Source organism: Diadema antillarum, unplaced genomic scaffold (assembly GCF_040938485.1).
Source record: "Diadema antillarum isolate AM-2024a unplaced genomic scaffold, OU_Dant_1.0 scf00000013, whole genome shotgun sequence".
NCBI classification, from domain to species: domain Eukaryota; kingdom Metazoa; phylum Echinodermata; class Echinoidea; order Diadematoida; family Diadematidae; genus Diadema; species Diadema antillarum.
In genome coordinates, this window is record NW_027270902.1 from 1,501,702 (window position 1) to 1,524,823 (window position 23,122).

The 23,122-nt window shown below is 38.2% G+C and overlaps 1 protein-coding gene across 1 annotated transcript; it reads right to left on the reverse strand.

Moving 5' to 3' along the window:
• Window positions 1-3,197: 3,197 nt before the first annotated feature.
• Window positions 3,198-21,635, reverse strand: LOC139721207 (uncharacterized). Its single transcript, XM_071632536.1, has 6 exons — window positions 21,539-21,635; window positions 8,595-9,705; window positions 7,598-7,773; window positions 4,619-5,038; window positions 3,960-4,056; window positions 3,198-3,216 (listed from the first exon to the last, which is right to left on the reverse strand). Exons 1-6 carry the CDS (start codon window positions 21,627-21,629, stop codon window positions 3,198-3,200), a joined length of 1,914 nt encoding a protein of 637 aa, XP_071488637.1. The 5' UTR covers window positions 21,630-21,635.
• Window positions 21,636-23,122: the final 1,487 nt, after the last annotated feature.

Genomic DNA, 23,122 nt, shown 5'->3' on the forward strand with positions numbered 1-23,122 from the left:
ATAAGGGATTTCTTGGTATCTCACAAAAAGTTAAAAGCCTAATCCTCATCTCCACCAATACTATACCATCCCTTTAAAGGACAAGTTCACCTTCATAAACATAAGGATTGAGAGAATGTAGCAATATTAGTAGAACACATTATTGAAAGTTTGAGGAAAATCAGACAATCCGTTCAAAAGTTATGAATTTTTGAAGTTTTTGTGCAATACCCGCTGGATGAGAAGACTACTGCAGTGTAGGAATAACTTAGATGTCACATGCGTACAACAATATAAGGAAAATATAAAGAGAATTTCACAAAATTCCATCTTTTGAAAAAAGTACACATTCCCCTGACTCGTTACCGACAAATGTTATGGGTAATATTATTCCCCCTGCCTTTAGAAAGAGGCAAGTCAAGTGTTCTTTTATTATGCGAAAAAAGTGAAAATATGTTGAATTTTCTTTTACATTTTCTTTAAACTGTTGTACGCATATGACTCACAAGCTGTAGTAGTCTCCTCATCCAGCGGTTCCAACACAAAAATTAAAAAAATTCATAACTTTTGCATCGATTGTCCAATTTTCCTCAAACTTTCGCTGATGTGTTCTACTAATATTGTTGCATTTTCTCAATCCTTATGTTTATGAAGGTGAACTTGTCCTTTAAGCTTGTTGCGTTATGCATTATTCAGCCCGGGGTATAACAGGGATTCCATTTAGTGTAATTCATATTCAATAATAATTGTTTAACACTATGTAAGTATCACTCGTTAATCTTATGCACAAGAAATACTATATTCTTGATCCTATACTAATGGTTTTGAGGGAGTTCATGTTGTGTACAGATTGAGCTATTCCATCAGAAAACTTTCTGTATGGCCTAAGTTTATAACAGCATTCTTGCGGAAATTTGTATAATAATCGTAATTAGTCCCTTTATACCTCATACCATCACATTGCCAATGACAACAGAAAAGCAGTTTCCCCATCCATGGAGCTTGATAACCTTGTTGTGATGATATCGTGGGAGTTTGTTAATATCCCGAAAGGACATTCCCGTCTGGTGGGAAATTCCAATGGATGTGACGGATCAGGTTACACACAATGGACTCATGGTAATTGGCTGTGATTGGTGAAGCATATCCGCAAATCTTCAAGACACCAAAGTTATCTTTCAAATTTCAAGATCAATACTTTTATGATGGTAAAGTATTTAGCGTTTCCCTTCAACTTTGTTTTTCATATGAAGATTATGAAATAGAATGAAACGAAAGGGTGTATCACTGTCATGACTGTAGCACCCATTATAAGCTCTTTACTCAATCGTTGTAAATACTTTGACGATCTATTCAAAAGGTTTTCGACGGTAAGTTTTGGGTGACTGTATCTTTAACAAGAAGTAATGTTGTCAGCCCTCCCCCAGACGTGCGACTCATTGTCATCACGTCTTATCGCGATATCCTCGCTCTCTCGTGCGCAGGCTGAGGGATTAACCGCAGCGCAGCCGGCCAAGCTCGGAGAGGCACGGCATGGTAGAAGGGGAGAAGACTGCAATGGCGATATGAAAATTAAGCAGTCTGTAAGTCAATATTACATGTGTTCTCTTCATTGCCAAATATTATTTTCAGTCAGATTTTTCTCGTTATATTTTGACATGGATTGCATCACGATAACTTACTGTACAATGTGTGAGTGGGTGTATTTGTACATATTTTATGTTTGTTTGTGTGTGAATGTGTGTTAATATTATCTCGAGGGAAGGGAAAAAGAGAAAAAGGAAAAATAAAAATTAAAGACTCATATATGTATATTGTGCTTTGTTTTTACAATTTTGAACCTAACAGAGAGAGAGAGAGAGAAAGAGGGGAATGGAGGGGGGGGGAGAAACTATATTATGTTTATCCATAAACACACGTGTAAACTCGTATTGTTAGATCTGTGCTTTTAATATACGAGTATAGATTAATATAGTTTTTGCCATTTCACTGCTACGTCAGTTCATTCTGTCAGTTGTCATTAATCTGAACAAATCACTACGTAATGGCTTCCCAAGCGAAAACGCATGAAAAATGAAGGTAATCATTATAACTCCACTTCTTTCTTATAAGCTCCAAAGTTCATTTAATATATTGCACACAATCGACATACATTTACAAAACAATAATCATATAAAATGTTTGCATTATTCAAATAATCAATTTGAAGATCCAGACACAAAATGCGTTAAGGAAGGAAAATAGGCATCTCTTGAATAGGTAAGAGCGAAAGCAGGTTGATAAATGTGCACAGTTTGAATAAATGTGTACAAGTTCCAGAAGAATATTTACACTCGAAATTTAGCTTGTTCCTGGATCACAATGCCAGCAGCTTTTTGAAGTTTCTTGCTTGAACAAAGAATAAAACTTTACTCAACCGGCAAGCATCACAGGTTGAGCAAATACACAGGCACTTCAACTGTCACATTCTATAAAAGATCTATCCAGGAAAAAAAAAATCACATAACTGTTTCACAAAGCATGACAAAAGATTTATATTTCAACCTCACCTTTCTTGTCGACTTCTCCGATATTCATTGTCATATTTAACAACATAATTTATCATACCTTTAAAAAAAACATATCAGCTTTACAATCTAAATCTTTCTAATTTGAGTACAGGCAGAAGTAAAGCAGCTTCTAAAACGACCGTTTTCAGTGTTATTGCTCTATTTGTTTGCGTTACATATCGCGTTTTCGTTACATATCGCGTTTTCGATAGAGCCACGGAAATCTGGCTATATTTACGCCAGTAAATGAAATGTAAAAATTTATACACACAATGTTCACATCAGAATCAACACGATGACACACCTCTTTTGTTTTTAGTGTGTATTTTCTTGTCTTAAGCCATTGGTGATCAGGTGGTATCTTTGCGAAGCTGTTAACTTACTCATTGGGCTAAATGAAATGGCGTAGTACAGCTGGTCTGTCTCATTATTTTCAATCTTATTTTCTGACAGGTGCTTAGCTGTCTCAAGACAAAGGGACTGAATCATGTCATCCTTTTCTTTAAAATACTGACAGTCATTGCCAGATGCAATGATTACAGTTACCATAACATTATTCAAAATACTCAAGACTGATTGTTACCGTTCGTATGCTATGGTAATTGCGATTAATGTGACTAGCAATTACTGAATTGAAAAACTGTCCACAGTCCGAAGTTTCTCGTCTTCTCAGTGCTTCTTCTTGAACCTAGTGACAAAGAGAGGAAGACAAACATATCATCGGTTATCAAAGATGGCATATTTGAAGTGTAAATACCCTACTGCTGGCAACAGACTTAACTTCGATACATGTGTATTGGTATTGCACAGCATTATTATACTTGATTGTGTGACACTGCACCGAGAAACTCTCCTACGTACAGTTGACGTAGATCTTCATTACACCTTGAAATAGATCTAATCTAACAAATGTAATAGACTAATTTATGTAAATATATATATATATAGATTAGTGTCATTATCATCACGATTTGTTGCTAATCATAATCATCCTTATCATTGTTATTGTTATAAGAATGATTAAATTACAATTATTATTATCATCGTCATTTATATCACGATCATTACAACTTCACATTATAATCATAGTATAATCTATTCATCATCATGTCAAAATGGATTAACTGCCGGTTAACTACACGGTCCTTATCATTACCAAGGGAAAAGGGTATCAAAGCAATTTTGAAACAAACTACGATAACAGTTGTTTTCTGTATACAAGATGCCAATTAACTACCTCGAACACATTTTGCTCATTTCCTTCAAGTATTCGTTCGTTTTTGCGCTTGGATATCAGTGGGGTTGGGGCGAAGTAAATTTTCCAATGTCAGAACTTAAAAGAGAAGGGACAACGAACTTGAGACAAAACTTTCAATTACACCATTCATGACCAATATTAAATAAGTGGGAATACATGGTATCCAAAGTTACCTGTATACTATGGCAAGTAGGATGACCAGCATGACAATGAAGACGACGGTTACCGGGGCAACGGCAGCGAGGATGAGTAGTCCCAGGGTGAAGCAATCTAGAGGAATACATCAATATGTGCAGAATTTGTAAATCCTCCTCCTATACATACCTATACTGATGTCAGGGTAATCCTGTTTGTCCTTGAACATAATTATATTCTGTTGTCTAGAAACATTGGCGATTATGGGTACAGATTGTTGTTGTTGGGTTTTTTTTTTTGCTACCGATGTCACTTGAGTGGTCCGTGGATTTTAAAAGATAATACTTGTAATGAGATGCGTCATGAAAACAGGAAGAAGAAAACAGACAGACAGAACGACAAACAGTAAAGTTAAAAGGTCTGAAACTTATCAACCTTACTGTCCATAGTTATAACATTTTATTGGGCAATCAGTATAGGTGACGTAAGTGACTCAGATGAGATGATAGACTGACACAGTGCATTTCTGTCCTCTCCGGCATTACTTTTTATATTTCAATACTTTGGGCTCATGAGAATGAATGTTTCATTGATATCTTGCCCAATAATCATGTAGTCTTTGTATAAAACATTGGTTATACTTTGGTCTTTAGGTTACCAAGAGAGATGAAAAAAAAAAACAGTTTGGTAGACTCACTTTCCGGAGGAGGGATCATGCCCGGTCCGATGGGGTTGAAAGGAACCATGGGTACGAACGGCTGTCCAGGGTTCGCAAACGGGTTGTTGGGACTGATGGGATTGAGTGGGTTGTTGGCCGGGAACTGGCCGGGTTGTGTCTGGGCTGCTCCGGCGTTAGGGTCGATGGGTTGCCCAGGGAGGATCGGTATGTTTGGATTCATTGGCTTGCCACCGGTGAAGAAGTTCCCAGGTAGGAAGGCACCGGGTTGGCCACCCGTGGGCATACCAGGAAACATCCCGTTGAAACCACCGTAGCCTGGGTTGAGGCCTACGCCAGGCTGGATGGGGATGTTACCAGCCATACCGGGCACATTGCTGGGGATAAGACCCGGCTGAATAGGAGGTATAGGGGCGGGGCACTGGAACTCCTCGATCAAGCCTGGATGAACAAATCGTATGGGGGGGGGGGGGATGAAACAGGTTTGATTCATGCTTAACATGTACGAGAAATATGAACTCATGAAAGTCCCAACCCACCTGTTCATAGCAGTATTGCAGAACTTCGTCTTTTGACTCTTTTGTTCTTGCAAACTGTAATAAACAATCCAGGTTCCGTAAACTAACATTATCACGTAACATGTAACTTAACATATTATTCCTGAGTTTCAAGGACACTTTTACAAGGTGAAAAAATGGCATCTTTCCCACCATACTTGAAAGTGAATAGTTCATCCCTATAAACAATCAAACATCATCCTGCTATGGCCAATGCCACCTGATTTACCTAATTTACGTGATGTTGGAATTATTTCATGAGTCATATCACTTTCAAATATTGAGCGGATTACGTAGACATGTATAGTCTTCTCGTCCAGAAAAGCGAGGTGACTATGGGTGACTTTCCAAGGTAACAGACACTGGTGACTTCCCCCTGTTTATGACTAAGAACATCAGCTGCTAACCCTCTCCTTACATGGGAGGCGAAATTGGGTTTCATGTTAAGACATCTTTCGATTGTGTTGGCCTCCTTCATGTATCAGGTACTCAAAATCAGTCTTTCTCTTCTACAGTTTTTTTTTTCTAAGCGGTGACTTCTGCACAGCAGTAATCGTACAAACTCTATTCAGCACATAATACTCTTTGCGTACTTGATACTCGCTAATGAAGGGTGTTGTATTACAACAGTGTGTGAGAGTTGAGATTTTAGGGTCATAAAAACAGACAAACAAACAAACGAACGAACCAGTGAAAATGAAACGGCTCTTTGCTCATGACATATCTCTCAGTATTCCACACGAATAACCGTGCTCTACGTGTATGAACTATTAAACTCGGAATTCTGTTTTGCCTTGTAGAAATGTCTTATAAGATATATAAAGAATGCAGGCTAAAAAGTTACTGTCTCTTCGAAAGAATCCTTAAACTGAAATGACTTTAAGACAATGCTTCCTTGATATAGGCCTAATGTCTAAAATGTCTATCTTTGCTACGTTAATTTGTGAGGACACTAAGATGTCACATCTATAGTTTTTAAAGGATGGTACAGTTTTGGTGGAGATGAGAATTGGGCTTTTAACATTTTGCGAGATACCAAGAAAACACTTATGAAATAGTACAGAGCATACCATTTTAAGAGGAATTCAAAGTTTATTTGACGAAAATCGGGTTTGGAATGACTGAAACATCCAAAAGCAAAGTAAAACAAAGCGATCGTAATAAAGTGTGGGTCCCACACTTATTAGAATCGCTCCCATTTGGATATCTCAGCCATTTCAAAACCAATTTTCATCAAATAAACGTTGAATTCCCCATGGAATTACCATGCTCTTTCATATTTCATAAGAGGTTTCTCATTATCTCACCAAAAAATGTTAGAAACCTGAAATTAGGTCTCAACCAAAACTATACGATCCCTTTAATAAGCCTCTATGACAATTATTTCAGTTTAATTAAGTAAGATTATCAGATAAGATTACAACCATATAAAGTAAGTTTAATAATAAACAAAAAATCAGATAGGAGAGACCATCGCATTGTTTTTATCTCAACCGGAGGAGAGTTATGAATCATTATGGTTATTATTAACCCTAAATTATGGTTATTCATGACTATTCAGAATCAAAACGAACTGGAGTCCATGTTAGACATCTGTCGACGCACATGGCGCTGGTGTATCCAATTAGGTGCTTGCCTATATAGTATCTCCTTGGTGTAACCGGCCGTATAAGTAGCATCAGTTTCTATAAATGCGCCTGTTTTGTCACTAATCCTCACCACCCACAACCACTTCCTTAGCCTTGATCTTTTAGACTTCAATTACTCATATTGTCTTTATCTCCCTCATCCTAGCAACACACATCCTACGTCACACCTGTTTTCCATGGATTGCAATTAAGCACATTTTGTTTCTCTGCATTCAAGAGATTGTTGTATCATGGTTTCGATATTGACATTTACCTAGAAACTGATGAAACAGTTTGGTGAAATTCAAGAACCATGTTGCATGCTATACTGACATGATCATAGAAATCATTTTTATACTTTTGCAATTTGCACAAAGCACATGGAATACGCAGTCTTGCCCATTGCTTTCTAGCCAGTGTATATAAGAATATCTCCGCATAGCCATCGTTCCTGTATATTATGTTCTGCCTATTCACATTTTCCCTAAAATATTGACGTCTTGAAAGCTTTAGAAGATGTAACAGAGACCGACATATTCAACTCTCTTTAAGATATTATTTGTAGATGATAGTATTTTGCTGTGGCTCTGACCACAAAACGAACGAGGTCACTCTTCAGGGGCGGATCCAGGAATTCTGTAAAGAGGAGGCGCCTTTACAAAATGAAAGGGGGGCGCACGCACCCCTTCCCATTTTTCTTTTTATTTCTTTTGTTCTAATAAAAGATAAGGGGGGCGCCCGGTGCGCTCCCCCCTGGATCCGTCACAGCTCTTGGTTTTGATAAAAATATGGAACCTGTTGTCAATGTAACGCACCTGTCATCGGATCTGTTCTGGAGCAGAGAAGTGTGCGGAGGTTGTATCCAATGGGGTATCCATAGCCTGATCCCTGAGACACGCCATGTACAATGGCGGTAAATCGAGACATGAAGGAGGGGTTGTGTAGAGTGTGAGGGACGTTTTGTATCGTCAGGGTCCGATCCGCTGTGAACCTAAACCATAGGAAGTTCCAAGGGTTAATACTTCCTACAGCGTCACACATGACAGAAATGAGTTCGGACTTACAGACATTTCAGGACCAGATATGAACAGGACGAGAATTCTGAAACTTCAAGTAATAGATCAGAGGCCTTTCTCACTCCATTATTCACCAGAGGATATTGATATGTGAGAGTTCCTTTTAAAACATACAATGTTACCTTGTCCTTGTAAAAGACAAAAATCAACGTCACAGACATCGATAAAGCAATATTCTGAATCCCATCCTCACCTGGTTTACAGAAAAGTATTTATGTGATGCAACATTCTCAAGTATAGTTACCTAGTCCTTCACTCACAACAAAATCAGAGCTGAGAGCTGGATGACGTGCAATGGCTGTTTTCAGTTACCTAAAGAAAGGGTACTGCCACAAAGTTGTTTGTTTATCATTTACCATCGTTCTGCTGTATTGGCGTCACATCTCCATATATTTGGCCAACAGATTTCGTTCGGGAATCCATTTAAGAACCCACCAAAAAAAAAAAAAAAAACAAACAAAACCCTGCAACAAAACGACATAATCAAACTGCACCTGTGGTTTATGCCTCTACGTAGATTGAACCGTTTCTACAACTCATGACCTTGAGGCCACTTTCTTTGTATTGGGTCTATACTTTTTTTTTTCCACGGAAAGACAATGAAACCTTTTAATTTGCCAATGCTGTATCGTGTATATCCTTACGGAATTCAATGGCATAATATGGAATTCCATCAATTCACCACCTTGTAAATATTTTCGTTACCATATTTAATAAAGAAACTCTACTATCGTACCTGATTGTCTCAGTTGCCTTGGGTAGCTTCAGATCAGTGCTCATGACCAAAACGTTGTTCAGACTTATGCTGAACAAGTCAGCAGAAGTCGTTGATATCGACATGAAGCTGAAGAACATGTCCTGCCCTGACTGGGCCAACGTTCCAAAGGTGGTCATTCCTTCCATGTACTGCTCTACAGGTGGGATGATGGTCATAAACGGATCACCCCAGAAGTTAGGGTCCATTCCCTTGCCGTATTGTGTCACGAGAAGTGGTTTGTTGGATACGAGGGAAACTGGAAGCTGGGCGTCCTGGTTGAACTCCCTAAAGGAACCTCTCTGACCAAGGGTGTAGATGGTTCCAGCCAGATGAACCTTGGTATTTGGTCGTGCCGCGATCATCCTGAAGACGTACCCAGTTCTGTTTAGAAGCGGAAGAAGCGAGAAGCGTGTGCCAAGGGTAGAGACTGGTGGCAACATTTCAACCAAATGATCACACCTCTGCATGCTGCTTGGGACCCTGGTACAGGTGGCTCCTGATACCACGGACACAGCCTTGTCAGCCATAATGTATGTTCCTGTCAAGTCTTTGGGACACCTGATCTGCATAGTCTGGGCTGCGTTCAGATTGACGTTGATGATCTGTCCGGCGTTGTACCACTGTCGATTGTGGAGCACCCTCTGGGAAGGTACAACCCTGATGCGAGTTCCTTGCTCGGTGCCAGTAATGGTGAATGATGACCACTGACCTGTGACGATGTCATACGAGGCGATGATATATTCCTTCCCGATGGCATCAGTTGGAATGGCCACGAAACCGTCATTTGTCTTGGGCATGACGCTAGCCGCGTGAACCGTCACTTCCAGGTTTGAGGTGATCACGATGGTTCCGTTCTGCGGACCTCCTCCGTTGGCGGCCACTGTCCCTGGAAGACTCACCGTCTTCATCTGGCGTTGGGTCAGTGTAACTTCTCTTCTAAACTTGTATCCCGGGACATTGACCATAACCCTGGCCAAACCAGGATTTGAAGAACCAATCATCAGCTGGATCTTTGAGGGTATGTTGAAGTTACTCGGCATGGCGAATATGAACTCCCTACCTCGTGTGTCCGGCTGTTTATTGCTAAACGCTGAAGACAAGAAAATAAAAGAGGGAAAAACATATTCAGCTCATGCACATAATATTTTGTGATAAATTGTATGTATATAATCGATAATATATGAAGTTGTTGGATCTAAACGCTGACCGCTAGGTGAATGTCATAAAATGTTTTGATGCACAAACAAGACATCCAATAGGTTGGGTTGAGAAATCAAGTTTTTCTCAGTCAAGACGATGCTATGACAAAAATTTACTTTTAATCCTCATTCTCCTGTTTCAAATATATCTGGTACCCAATGTTGGGTGTTGAAGCATGATGAAATTTCGCACGCAGAGATAGTTAATTGATGTATTTCTGGATGTGATGAATAGGTTTTAAATGGCGTCTCCAGTTTAGATTTTGAGAAATAGTCATGTAACATCTTACCCATGTCCAACTAGACCAGGTCTCCCATATCATGCATATACAGCACTAAGATATCCATAATGAGAATTAATTGTCGTATCGGTCTCCATACGTTACAAAAACTAGTGATAAGCAATTCATATGCTGCATTTTGTCATTTTCTTGAAAGCTTGTATACTCTGTGACAATAAAGCAACTTATACAAGAAGAAGGTCATTTGTATCAATATGCGTACGAGCTAAATACAAACTGGCATATTACTCCCAGCCAAACACGCTCTTGGAAGTTATAAAGTGTATTATTGTAATTAATTTTGAGAAGAACTTGCCACCTAACAGTCTGAATAACGTAACATTTCAGAAGTGATTTCTACTTCCGAAAGTGTCCTTGACGAACTGGGGAAATAAAACTTAAATTTTCAAATCAATGAAAATGAAATGGATACAAAAGGCATTAGGATACATGCACTAACCACGGCGCCAACACTCTTCACAGTTCCCATAGTACGTTCTTTATCATGGTCATACGAAAATTGAACTATTATGTTCGTTTATTTGCTGCATTCATTCTGCAATAAGCAGGCTCTTCGTCATGCTCGTTGATTTTTTTTTTCCTGGAAGTTGGAAAGAGTGCAAAGATTGTGTTTAACTGGAATGGCCAGTTTCGCGCAAACGAGTTATTATGAAAGATATGATAATGATAGGTGAGAAACATTCCAAAAAAAGCTTATTAGCGACAATAACAACAACACACGTCGTGTTTTAGTGGCTCATCTATTTCTGAAGCTGACCTTGATTTCCTAGTGAGTCAGAACTGGTAGGAGACAGTGGGAGGGCACCTAGAATTCAGCAAACGAAACATACAGGGATTTCTCATGATTTCCTCGTGTATGTTGGCCCAGATGTGGGCAGTACGGAGCATGTTTCACAGTGGAACCTCAGTTGCTACTAAGACATGACTAAAGACTGCGGTTGAACAAAAACCAATATAAAAATGACTAAAACACATGCTACTTTCTTTCTAGTATAGACTTATCGACAACCAACATTAAGTCTCACCGCACTGAAGTTCCACTTCCTAAACTGGAATTAACGGAGCGGTTATATCTGCATCTAAAAGCTTTCTGATCGTAAGCTTTAATTTGTGTCGTTGTTGGTAATTGGGATACCACTTCAAAAAAGTAGGGTTCTTAGTGAATAATCACTCGCAAGAGAAATAAATTGAAAGATAAGACCATGATGTTGAAATTATAAAGTAAAATGATAAATTATATTCCGACAGACAGCTTAAAGGAATTAGGTGTCCTAACAATGTAAGCTTAGATTATTCACTTGCCATTTTAATTTCAAATTTTCAATAAAGTACTGTGGGCAAAGTATTGAATCAAACATATCGCTTTTATGTAACACTGGTACTTGAGTTACGTTATCTGGCAACAGACGGCCAATTCCGTCAGACTTCAAAATACAGGTAGCTAGTGCCCATGCATGAAGAAATCTAAAACAAAGATTAGGTCATCCAGCTGAGTAGCGTTCTGAGCGAAATACAGCTAGCGGTATGAGGGAATTTGGATATGACGAGAATCGACCTTTTCATCCTAACGAGCAAATTTATCCACAGTCCATAACGACTACAAGCAAAAGTCTACAGATATGCCAATTTTGTGCCGGGTGTCATCGGTTGGGGTTGGTAAATTGGAAAGCAATTTCTGGATCTACTGTACCTCAGGACGTTGACATATTACTATGTTGAGTTCTAGATTTTAGAAAACTTTTCTGTTTTAAATGAATTACAAGAATGCCACTGATTGAGACATAATTGAAACTTTTCTCCCACGATTGATTCAATCTAGTCATAGATACTCACAATATGTATTGGCCGAATATATAAAAATCTATGCAAACCTACTAGTAATTGGTACTGTATGACAGTTGTTGACAGTTGTTGACTGCATGACAGTTGTTAAAACATAATGGACCAGATATTTGGAATTCTTTACCCCCTAATTTAAAACAATGTACATCTTTGAACATTTTCAAACGAGAACTAAAAAACACCCTCATAATCCAGTATACTTCTGACACATAAATATTTATACCACCTGGTCAACAAACACCCTAAACAATGAGTTCACGGCCATAACTGAAGTAACATTCACCTCATCACACTGATACACAAAATAACACTCAACGTACAAACCAAGATTCATCCCAACACAATGCACACCGCACTGCACCGCACGTCCTTCGCACAATTACTTCCCACTCAGTGAGTGGCAAGATTTTCTTTATGTATCTCTTTTATTGTGCCCTTCGCACAATTACCCCCCACTCAGTGAGTGGCAAGATTTTCTTTATGTATCTCTTTACCTGGGGCCATCTTCCTCGTCAAGCTTAGCTTATGATGATGGTCCCCTGCAATTCATTTTTATCATTTCCTATTGCTTCCTTTCATATATGATATTCGTTCTTGAAAAAAAAAGAAAATGTATGTAAGATCCAAACGTTACGAATATTAGCTGTGTAAATGACTATGTAAGTACTTTGTTGATTTGTTAGTTTGTATTGATTTTGAAATGCAGAAATAAAAACTGAACTGAACTGAACTGAACTGAACCTAATTGTTGTCTAAATAATGCATCATATGCATTATTTACTGTGGCCTAGTGGATAAGACTCCCGACTCCCGATCGGAGGACCCGAGTTCGAATCCCGCCCAGTGCTTACGTCCTTGGACAAGATGTTTTTACCCACTGTGTCCCTCTCGACCCAGGTGTATAAATGGGTACCTGGCAATGCTAGGGTAATAATAATAGCAGGGCCCTCTGGTAGAGCAGTGGCAACACTGAAGAGGCTATCCTGGGTAAATAAGACCTTATTATTATTATTATTATTATTATCATATAACGCATAACTGAACTATGTGCCATATCTTCCGATAATATACTCTCTAAAAAAAAATCGAGTGAAAATGTTCACTCTAAAAAGAGTGAATACAAAAAAGAGTGAATTTCGAGTGAAATTGGAGTGAATTTTGAGTGAAAATGCTCATTTTCACTCATTTTGGAGTGACGTCAGGGATCACTCCAAAATCTTCGAGTGATCCCTGACGTCACTCCAAAATGAGTGAAAATGAGCATTTTCACTGAAAATTCACTCCAATTTCACTCGAAATTCACTCTTTTTTGTATTCACTCTTTTTAGAGTGAAAATTTTCACTCTATTTTTTTTAGAGAGTACTGAGATGGTTTTTTGTACATTTAGAATTTTATAGTCTTTATAGTATTTCCATTCTGACACAAACAACCGATGTCTTATGCAGGAACATATTACTGTGGACCGTTCGTAAATCGATACTGATCAAACATTATTTTGATAGTCACAAATGAGCAGTTGCTTGCTAGTGTTGTTCGGCATGATATTGTGAACTGATAATGCAAAATGGAGGCTCCAAGAGACATATCTCCATTAGAGTTGAATCTCTCTTCACCAACTGAGTATCTACAGCAGGTAAATGCATATATGTTTATGAGGGCAATGGTTACTACTTGCAGCTGACTGGTGTGGTTTATGCGAGTCACGCATTAAGATTATGTACTTTCTCCAGCTCTCCCCCCCCCCCCTCCCTCTCTCTATCTTTCTCTCCTTCTCTCTCCCTCTCTCTCTCTCTCTCTCTCTCTTTCTCTGAGATGATGAGAAAGATTATATGATTCTGGTATGCTGAATTTTTTTATCGTGCGAGATTGGAATGTGATTCTCTCCTATTAAAATAAAAATACATTAGTTTGCAAATCGCTGAGGCACAAGCAGCAAATGTAACATTTAGCCTTTTAGAATGTATCGTAGGCATCTTCACACACCTGTTCTAAAACAGAGGAAAGAAGAGAGATATAGCTTTAAGAGGTTCGCAAGGGGTGCAACAAGGGGTGCAGAAGAGGTACAAGGAAGGGAGGGGCAGGGGGCAGTCTGGCAATTCGCTCTGCTCATCTCTACCATCTCAAGGCTCGATATAGCTTGGGCACGTGCTTGCCAACATTCTGTGACAGGGCAATGACGAGGCGGTAATGATCGTCACCGTCACAATGGGTGTGTGACTCATTCAGCATGTTGGCATGGAAACCATCGAAAGAGCCCCCGGCATATTATACAAGGGTTCAGAAAACAGGTAGGTTTCTTGAATAATTGTGAAAGGACACCCACTGTGTATCCAGACGTACAGTAACAATAAAATCAAGTTAAACAAAGAGGATTGTAAAAGTTTGGTCACAATCAGACATTAGTTGAGAAAATTAAGAAATGTGAATGTTTTTCTCTTTTTTAGGCATAAGTGATGTAGGTTATACAATAATTATGCAAATTAGGCGAGTTGGCACTTTTAATGCCTCAAAACTCTCACAGGATTTTTATACAACAGTGTCTGGCAGATCATGTGACCCATCACAAACATATCCAACATTTTTAAAAAATTCATGTTGCTATAAACTCTTGTGATTTGTGCATTCCCAACATCACAATTTTAGCGAATATTAGCTGTAAGGCTGTAAGGAGACTTGTGAAGTTGTGATGACATTATAGACCTTTTATTTTTGAAGTATTACTGTTTTAGCACAACGTGTTCGATTATATTATTTCTAATACTTCCTATTTTTGTCCTATTTCAGCAACTTTCTCAGTTTTGTTTGTCTGACTTTACTTTCTTTGAGATAAGTTTTGAGTGGATTTCGACCTTATCATTTATCAACATAGCAGCTGTAGGTTGAGGAAATTACTATAGACCACTCATGCGTCCTGCCATTCGCCCAATGTTTGTTTCTTTGTTTGTTTGTCTTTCATGAGTGTTGAGGGAGAGTTGAAGGGTCATTTTTTTTAAAAATCTTTATTCTTTACTATGGACTCTAGGTAGATTTTTCTTTCATGTACATGACACTTTTTGTTTTGGCCGTTCCTGGAATGTCTTTATGCAAACTTTTATAGTGACATAGTTTATTGCATTTTTATTATCGCGTATGAAAGGTAATGTTAAGTTAATGTTTGTCGTTTTAAAAAATTGAGAAACCATCTTTTTGAAAAATGGAACGAAAAAACAAAGGTTCTTTTATCTATGTTTCTGTTTTCACACGTCGCACCTATACTGATATGCCGCTCCCTCTTCTCATAGCCTTTATTCTCCCCCGTGCCTCGATCCCAAACCTGAACTATAGTCTTTGTCTGACATGAAAACGTCACACTACGTTTCCATGCCTACCCGCTGAATCCTTCTTGAGTCCCGTCCAATCACTGCTCGTTTTCTGAGAGTCTGTCAAGCAGTTTGGAAAGTTTGGTGAAGGGTGGCATAAGAGCAAAGGAAGACTATTTTTATTTTCATATTATGATGATGACGATGATGACATCAAGCGGTTTTTCCGTTTTTCATGATGTTAAAGGAAGTTACAGGGTCAAGTTAGATGTGTCCTACTTACTCTCCCGGCCAGTCCACTTCACTTTGCCTCACAGTAAAATTAGTTCCTATAATAAATCGACTACTCCCACATCTTTACAGAGATATTATAGAGCTTCGCCCTGCTGGAAATCTGAGACGTAATTACGTTAGCACGAACGATTATCAGCAGAGAAACGTAAGCTGTCAATGGCACTGTGTTAGAAGTATGCACGTATTTCACTGAACAGTGTACTGTAGACTCCTCTCGCAGTACGGTCACATGTTTCTGCATATCCCGGAAATCAACTCACTACGTGTTTTAGAAATAGACTCTAATGAAGGTTTTTGAACGGAGACTTAAATTAAGCCTCATTATACGGTCTATGCAGAGCCCCGCACGATCCTTTTTTTTACGGACGTCTATCATCTATTACTCGAGAGGGAATTATTTTGGCAGTCGTACTACGTTGCATAGATCCCAGGCAGTGGCGAGCAAAAAGTTAATGAGAAGTTTGCTCGTCATCTCAGCTAGCAGGCCGAGAAAATATCCTTTCATAATTCCAAAGTTTCTGTTTTTCAAAAGAAATATTTATTACTCATCAGTGAAAGTTGCTTGAGAGATATTCTCCGAAAAGTAATCGCAGATTTCGATCCGAGACCTCCTACCTGAATGCTCAGGTTGCTATTTACTTAATCATCTCGACATTAAACTCTCAAAAGATAATCTCCAATGGAAAATAAAGAAAAAGCATCGTCGAAATCATTTATCAAGATTCATTTAACTTTTCTTAATTACCTCGAAACCTAGTAGGAATGGGAAGTCAAAATATGTTTAGGCCTATATACAGCATCATTACAATATTGTTTGTTCGGACCTAATATCGCATTTTCCTTTTATAAAGATTCAAAATTCAACACATCGCGACACTCTTTCCCCTCCCCCGAGTAAAAAACAAAAAAACAAAAACAAAAACAAACAAAGAGATGGACACGCGACACTTGGACAATCCGTTCAAAAGTTATGCATTTTTAAAGTATCTGCGCAGTAATGGATGAGAAGACTTCTTCAGTGTATGATGTCACATGCGTAGAACGATGTAAGGAAAGTAAAAAGAGAATTTCTGAAAACTTTTTGAATAAAATGCACATTTCTTCAATTTGTGACCGACGTATGTTAAGGGTAATATTACCCCCCTTGCCTTCTGAAAGAGAGAAGTCGAGTGTTCTTTTGTTATTCGAGAAAAGTGGAAATATGTTGAATTTTCTTTATACTTTCTTTATATCGTTGTACACATGTGACGTCACAAGCTATACCAGTCTTCTCATCCAGTCGTGACTGAGCAGAACTTCAAAAATTCGTAACTTTTAAACGGATTATCCGATTTTTCTCAGACTCTCACTGATGTTTTCTACTAATATTGCTGCATTCACTCAATCCACTTGTCTATGAAGGTGAACTTGTCCTTTAAGTCTTGTTGGAAACGAGTTAAGAATTCGACGCTATTGTTTGAAATGACGTATTAGAGTTTAGAATATTAGCTTTTAACGATTATTACCAGACACAGAAGCTCGTGATTCAATGTGGTGAAGTTTCTTTAACCTAAAGACTGGGTTGCCAGCACGATTGAGGGATGAGCGAAAAAAAAAATCAATAACACTTATGGTAAAAAAACAACAAGAACTTACGTTAAAAGGCATAGAACCCTCTTGTTTAAATATTTTTAGTTTGGTATTATCTTTGCGTTCGTGTCAGCGGTTTGCCCCCAATACGGAATCAAACTGCGTAGACTTGTCTTCTCATCGCTGGTAGATAAACACAAGTAATTTTTCACAGGAACATTCCATCCTAGTATCACCTGTTTTATAGGTAACATTGCAGTATGAATGAATATATGCCACCTCACGTAAGACAAATGCATGGTGATACCCCCCCCCCCCCCACCACCACCACTTTCTCCGATGGCTACCATAGCATAATGATTATTACCGTGATAAAATGGCAAAGGAAAAGAGCTGGATTTATGAAAGTCGAATGAAAAGAAATGACGAGTATAGAAAGAAATAAAGAAAAGAGAGAGAGAGAGAGCATGAAAGAAACATGTACCATGACATATATGTATACATTTAGTAATATATGACAATAGAATATATGAAAAAAGTCATGCCGTCGTAGCGCAAGAACTGCATATATTTAGAGCACGAGACATCTGTGATAGAAAACTCCTATATCTGACGAAGAGCGGAGGAGGACCAGGGGGAAACAGATGAAAAGTCGTCTTTGGCTTTACATCTGTTTATTTCATTCTTTTCATATTAATTTGTCGCCTCATTATCGACTTCTCCTTCTTTGATGTTTTATCCTCTCTTCCTCGCTCTTCCACATCACTTTCGGTTTACATCTATACTGTCTTCCCATTTCTCAGTGATCATTTTTTGTTTGAATTTTCCTTTTCACATAATTAAATGGAACATCATTCAAACTCGCATCCAACTTGATATTGTCTACTACTGTAAGCCGGTACGATACATGTACGTTGTATAACACTATGCAGGACTGGTGATGGGATATAGGTACCTCAGTGACCTTACATGTCTCTCACCTGTTGCGTCTTAGGTGTGGTAGTCCCCCCCCCCCCCCCCCCCCCCCGAGATTGTGCGCATTCGACAAACCCGCATGCGATAGGTTTGTATATTTGGAGTAGTATCTTAATTATCATCTATACGAGTTTGATTTCGAATATTATAACTTTTTATATCCTATTCGTGCATCTCCAATCACAATGATATAATCACCACTATATTCAAAGGAGAAATAACTTTGGATATCTTGGCACGGAATCCAATAATCAGATAATAGGTTCTCTAAAAATGGCCAATGACATAACTCGTAGTCTTAGTAGAAGCGGGGCACTGACATTTTTGTTTGAGGTTCTACGAACTCCAACGAAAACTTCAAGGAAGTTTGAAAATATTGCGCAGTGTTGTCTGCGAAAACTATCAATAAGATTTATCATGATGGTTTAACTGTGCATGAGAAGTAAACAAAACTTAGTACAATTTATGCTCCATATTATTCAATGAATGTGTAGTTGCAGTCAAAACCAAAGTTCGAATGATAGTGATAATAATTATGTGGTTACAAACTCAAATGATCTGGACATCTGTTATTGCATGGACCTAGGTCCATGGTTATTGAAACACGCAAGCCATCCACACCGGTCCGCTTTTGTCAAAGTGAAGGCCAAACGGTTAGCCCAGACCGAGGAGATTTACTGTTCTATGTTTACACCTCGATCGCTGTCTCTTGTGACAAGTTATGTCCTCACGTCTTATGGACCGAAATCCAATGTCTTATGGACCGAAATACATGGCTGCTATAATGCCCTACAAAGATAATAGAGAGTATACGTATAGCGTCGATGATAACACATAACTGACCTTGTTTTCTTTTGGGTCCTAATTCTTTTTGGTACCTTTCATTTAAAATCAATAGTCGTCATTACGTTGTGCTCCAAATAAATCGATATACAGTAGTCGGTTTTCCTGGAACATAATGAATAAAATGCATTTTGGAAAATGTCTTTGCTTCAGTAACCAAATCTGTGTTTTAATCCTGAAATTCAGAAGAAAAAACAAACTAACAAAGAATGACATAACACATGGAAATTGACCCCCCCCCCCCCCAAAAAAAAAAAGCACATTGCCGTTTCTAATGTCATCACTGGCAAGTTAGCACATAATAAGCACATAAACAGACAGATAGATAGGTATGATATTATGTAGGTAGATGTATACTGAGTAGATAGATAGATAGATAGATAGATAGATAGATAGATAGATTTTAGATAGATAGAAAGATAGATAGACAGATAGATAGATAGACAGTAAGATAGATAGACTGATTCAGAATGTGAAGCAGTAAATAAACTATTATGCACTCTCATCTACGACGCTTATTCTTCTCAATGACCTTCGTGACAGGTTAACGATTAACGTTTACTTTCTGAGAACTATTATGATCACGCGCTGTAACATACAGTAAAACAAGCAACAGTGTCAACTGACTTTTCGTTCGGTTACACAAAGTTAAAGATCTTGTGGACAATGTATTTCCTGACTGGATTCAAACACTGAAAGCCCCCCTTTCCTGCCTGTGTATACTGAATAGTTAGTCATCTGAGGCATGAAAGTTGTTAATGTCGACAGCGGATTTATCAATTAAAACATCGCATTGAGTCACGGGAGTATGGTTATCGCCTCTGTGCACGCACACACAACCACACACTCAGAGACACGGCAGGCAATCAACTACACGTCTTGTATACTATCCTGCACAGCTCCTTCATACATAATGAAACTAGGGCTGGTGACATTGACCGTCATTTTGTGCTCCTCCACAACGACCTCTAGGGCGCGATGAGGCTGACCAGGGCGAAACTCCTTTTTTTTTCTTTTTTTTTTTTTTGCTATTGAATTAAATGCTGCATTTAGACACCATTTAGGCAAACATCGAATTGCAAAATGTATATGACGTGAAATATTTCGCTTTGGCTTGGTTCTGTGGAATTTTGCTGAAGACACAGTAAGACGTCGAAATTCTGTGACCACGCCTTGGTCGTGGTACATCGAATGCACAATAGTACAGACGCTTGAAAAGGCTAAGCTAGCTGCTTGAAATGACCTACGAAACTGAATTCAATGCAGTTTTGATGAGCGTCATAAGAGAAAGGAAAGACAATACTTTGTAATTTTGCCAAGATTAAAAAAAAAGAATACTGGCAAGATTCGTTGTACCGCAAACGATAATTACGGCAGCTGCAGCCTATGCTCTAAAACGCATTCTAAACAAAATGCCTTGTGCATTATGCTCATGTTAAGATTATTTTACAATAGCCGCACAAAAGTAAGGCCTTTTCCGAGACCATCGCATTAATGAGTGTTTTTCATAGTTTGTTTCCAAAGAATCGTAAATGACGGTCATGGCGCAAATTACACAATCTCTTTACACCCTTCCCATTGTTCGGTTGCTCCCACTGAGAAAATCGTTCCCTTCAAAATTGAATAGGAAATGAGTAATCGGACTTCATTAGCTCAGAAGTGGGAGACGACGGAGTCGTATTATCAGATACATGTAGGTCGATCAAAATAAAAACTAAAACCAGCCAAAAAGGTATTTCGGTTACGTGGAGTGCCACTGGAGGCTACTTTTAGCGAACTCATACAAACTAATAATCTACGACTTCGTTTTCACTTTCGAGAGTGGATAATAAGAGCGGTACTCCACAAATGTTTCGAAAGATTTTTGCCACGTCATAATTACGTTACAGACCAGAATGCATGTGTTATTGCTCCAAGGGGATCATTGGCACTAATGATTAAAAAAATGATATTAAAATCATTGTGACTTGTCTAAGAGTATAGGCACATGGCAAGAAATCCATGCATCTAAAATAAAACAATTACACCAAAGTTTAAAATTTTGCTTCCATTGGAATGTGCATTCTTATATTATTTCCTAATATCAGTCCACTTTTATTTGTTTATTGTATTGTGCAATGAACTGTGTATTATTGCATATATGACATTTGTTCGTATCTTAACTCCACATATTTTCTGTTTATTTTATTGTTATATTTTGTTTGTGAACTCATATGCAAACAAGCTTCGCTGATCACGGTGTTTCACCTCATGATGAAAAAATGTATTCAATTCAGTTCATAGCTATTTTTGTTAAATTCTGGTTAAAAGTTCCAAATGAATGTAATGTGTTATGACATAAATGCTCAGTGATTAATTATGTAATCACCATGACGCACTCTAAAGCTCTTCATTATATGTTATTCACAGTATCCTGGACGAAACAATAATAAAACCTGACTATTAATTTTTTTTTTTGAAGCGTCAGCCTGGCTCGAAACTTCGTGATTACTACTCACATAATTTTGGCACTTGTCATCGGGTAACTCTCGAACACTAAACTGGGAACAGAGGAGCTTTTCCTAAAACATGCCAAAGTACGACAAGCAATGATACTCACTCGGGTTCTGTGGTAAAATTGGCGCTTCCTGGGCCATTACTAGTCCAACAAGGTGGATGAGCACCACCATAAAAATGGATAAAGTCCGCATTGTCAAATCCAGTTTGTCCCACAAAACACGACTTCAACACATAAGACGGATTTCCCGTCCTTATAGGAATGTTGTAATCTTGAAAGATTCCTTTTTTGTTGTTATTAGCCACTATTTCGCCATGGATCCGAAGTGAAAATATCGTCCAAAGCTTTCCCTCGAAAGTTGTACTCTTCTGTGAGTAGGTTTATTGCACATTGACGCACAAAGGCAGGAAGAGTCCATTCGTGTGCAGGGGGTAACGTAAAATTAGTCAGAAGATTACACCTAACAGAACCCTGAGACTGTCGTGTCTGCGTCATAACACAGGTCATTTGAAATTCTTCGCGAAGTGATAAAATAAGCATCAGAGGAGATCAAAAGACTGATAAATTCTGTAACCAGTGCTAGAAAATATAACGTTTAATCAAGAGAGCTAATAAAAATGAACTCTTGTCTTATTCATAGATTGTACACAGGCTGCGAAGTTTCCTTCGTTATATAGCTCCATCCATGAAGATGAACTCATAATATGACCATTCTGTTACTGTGTCGCGGCAAACGTGACGGACAAATTACCTTAACAAGTGTACTTAATTGTTTCGCTCGATTATTTTCTAGCATCAATGACGTCATCCAGAACAGCGACGAAGACTGAAAAATAGTGGTTCCTGTGAGTATCCACCATTCATTATATGAGGCATTGTCGTAATCGAGTTAGACACAATGGTTTACTTTCATCATTAAACTCAGCTCAAAAACTCACATCTAGGCCTACTTTTCCCCTGTCACTTTAAACTGACTTTGTCACCTTAAAAGCGCGGCTACAACAATCTAATGATTATAAGGATTGATACGTAGCTGGGCCATTCTCAGATTAAGTGTTCAATTCCATGTGAGTAAAACCGAAAAATCAACCACAAAGTAATACATTCAAAGATGTGTTTTCGGAAACTTCAAAACCGGTCAAATACGAAACAAAAAGTGGAACATTCTAAATGATGGCCATTCATTGAGTAAAAATGAATTGAAATAGAGCATCATATATGATTTTTGATCACCAATCAGATACGTTACCGCAAATTTACATGTTGTAATGGACTCCTAACTCTGAATTAAATTTATTGTTTTGATCCAATTTCTGTTCAGGAAAAGACATCTGTCCCCCCTAAAGATATTGGGATTTTTCAAGAGGTAAAGATGTTGTCATCCCTTGCTAATTGGTAGAAATTATTTCTGTGTGGTAGGTTGAAATATGCTTTTTGCTGAAATGAAATATAACCTTAAGATTCACTTTGTATTTTTTGCAAATTTCGCTTACAAATAAAGTTTCGAATCCCACAAATCATGCAAAGGGAACGATCCGATCTGGAATTTCCACAGGAAACAAATATGAATTGCTTTCCCGGGGAAATAACTATTGAAAAACATCGAATCACCTTTGGTAACGTATCTGGTAAGATATAAGTAATAATTTTAGTTGTGTATGAATTAATAAATATCACCTGTTTAAT

Excerpts from the sequence above, each read along its gene's own strand:
- LOC139721207 (XM_071632536.1), bottom strand. The coding sequence starts at position 21,629 with ATGCGGACTTTATCCATTTTTATGGTGGTGCTCATCCACCTTGTTGGA. Across the intron at positions 9,706-21,538 it reads AATTTTACCACAGAACCCGA|CGTTTAGCAATAAACAGCCG; the intron begins GTGAGTATCATT and ends TCTTGTCTTCAG. Across the intron at positions 7,774-8,594 it reads AAGGCAACTGAGACAATCAG|GTTCACAGCGGATCGGACCC; the intron begins GTACGATAGTAG and ends CCTATGGTTTAG.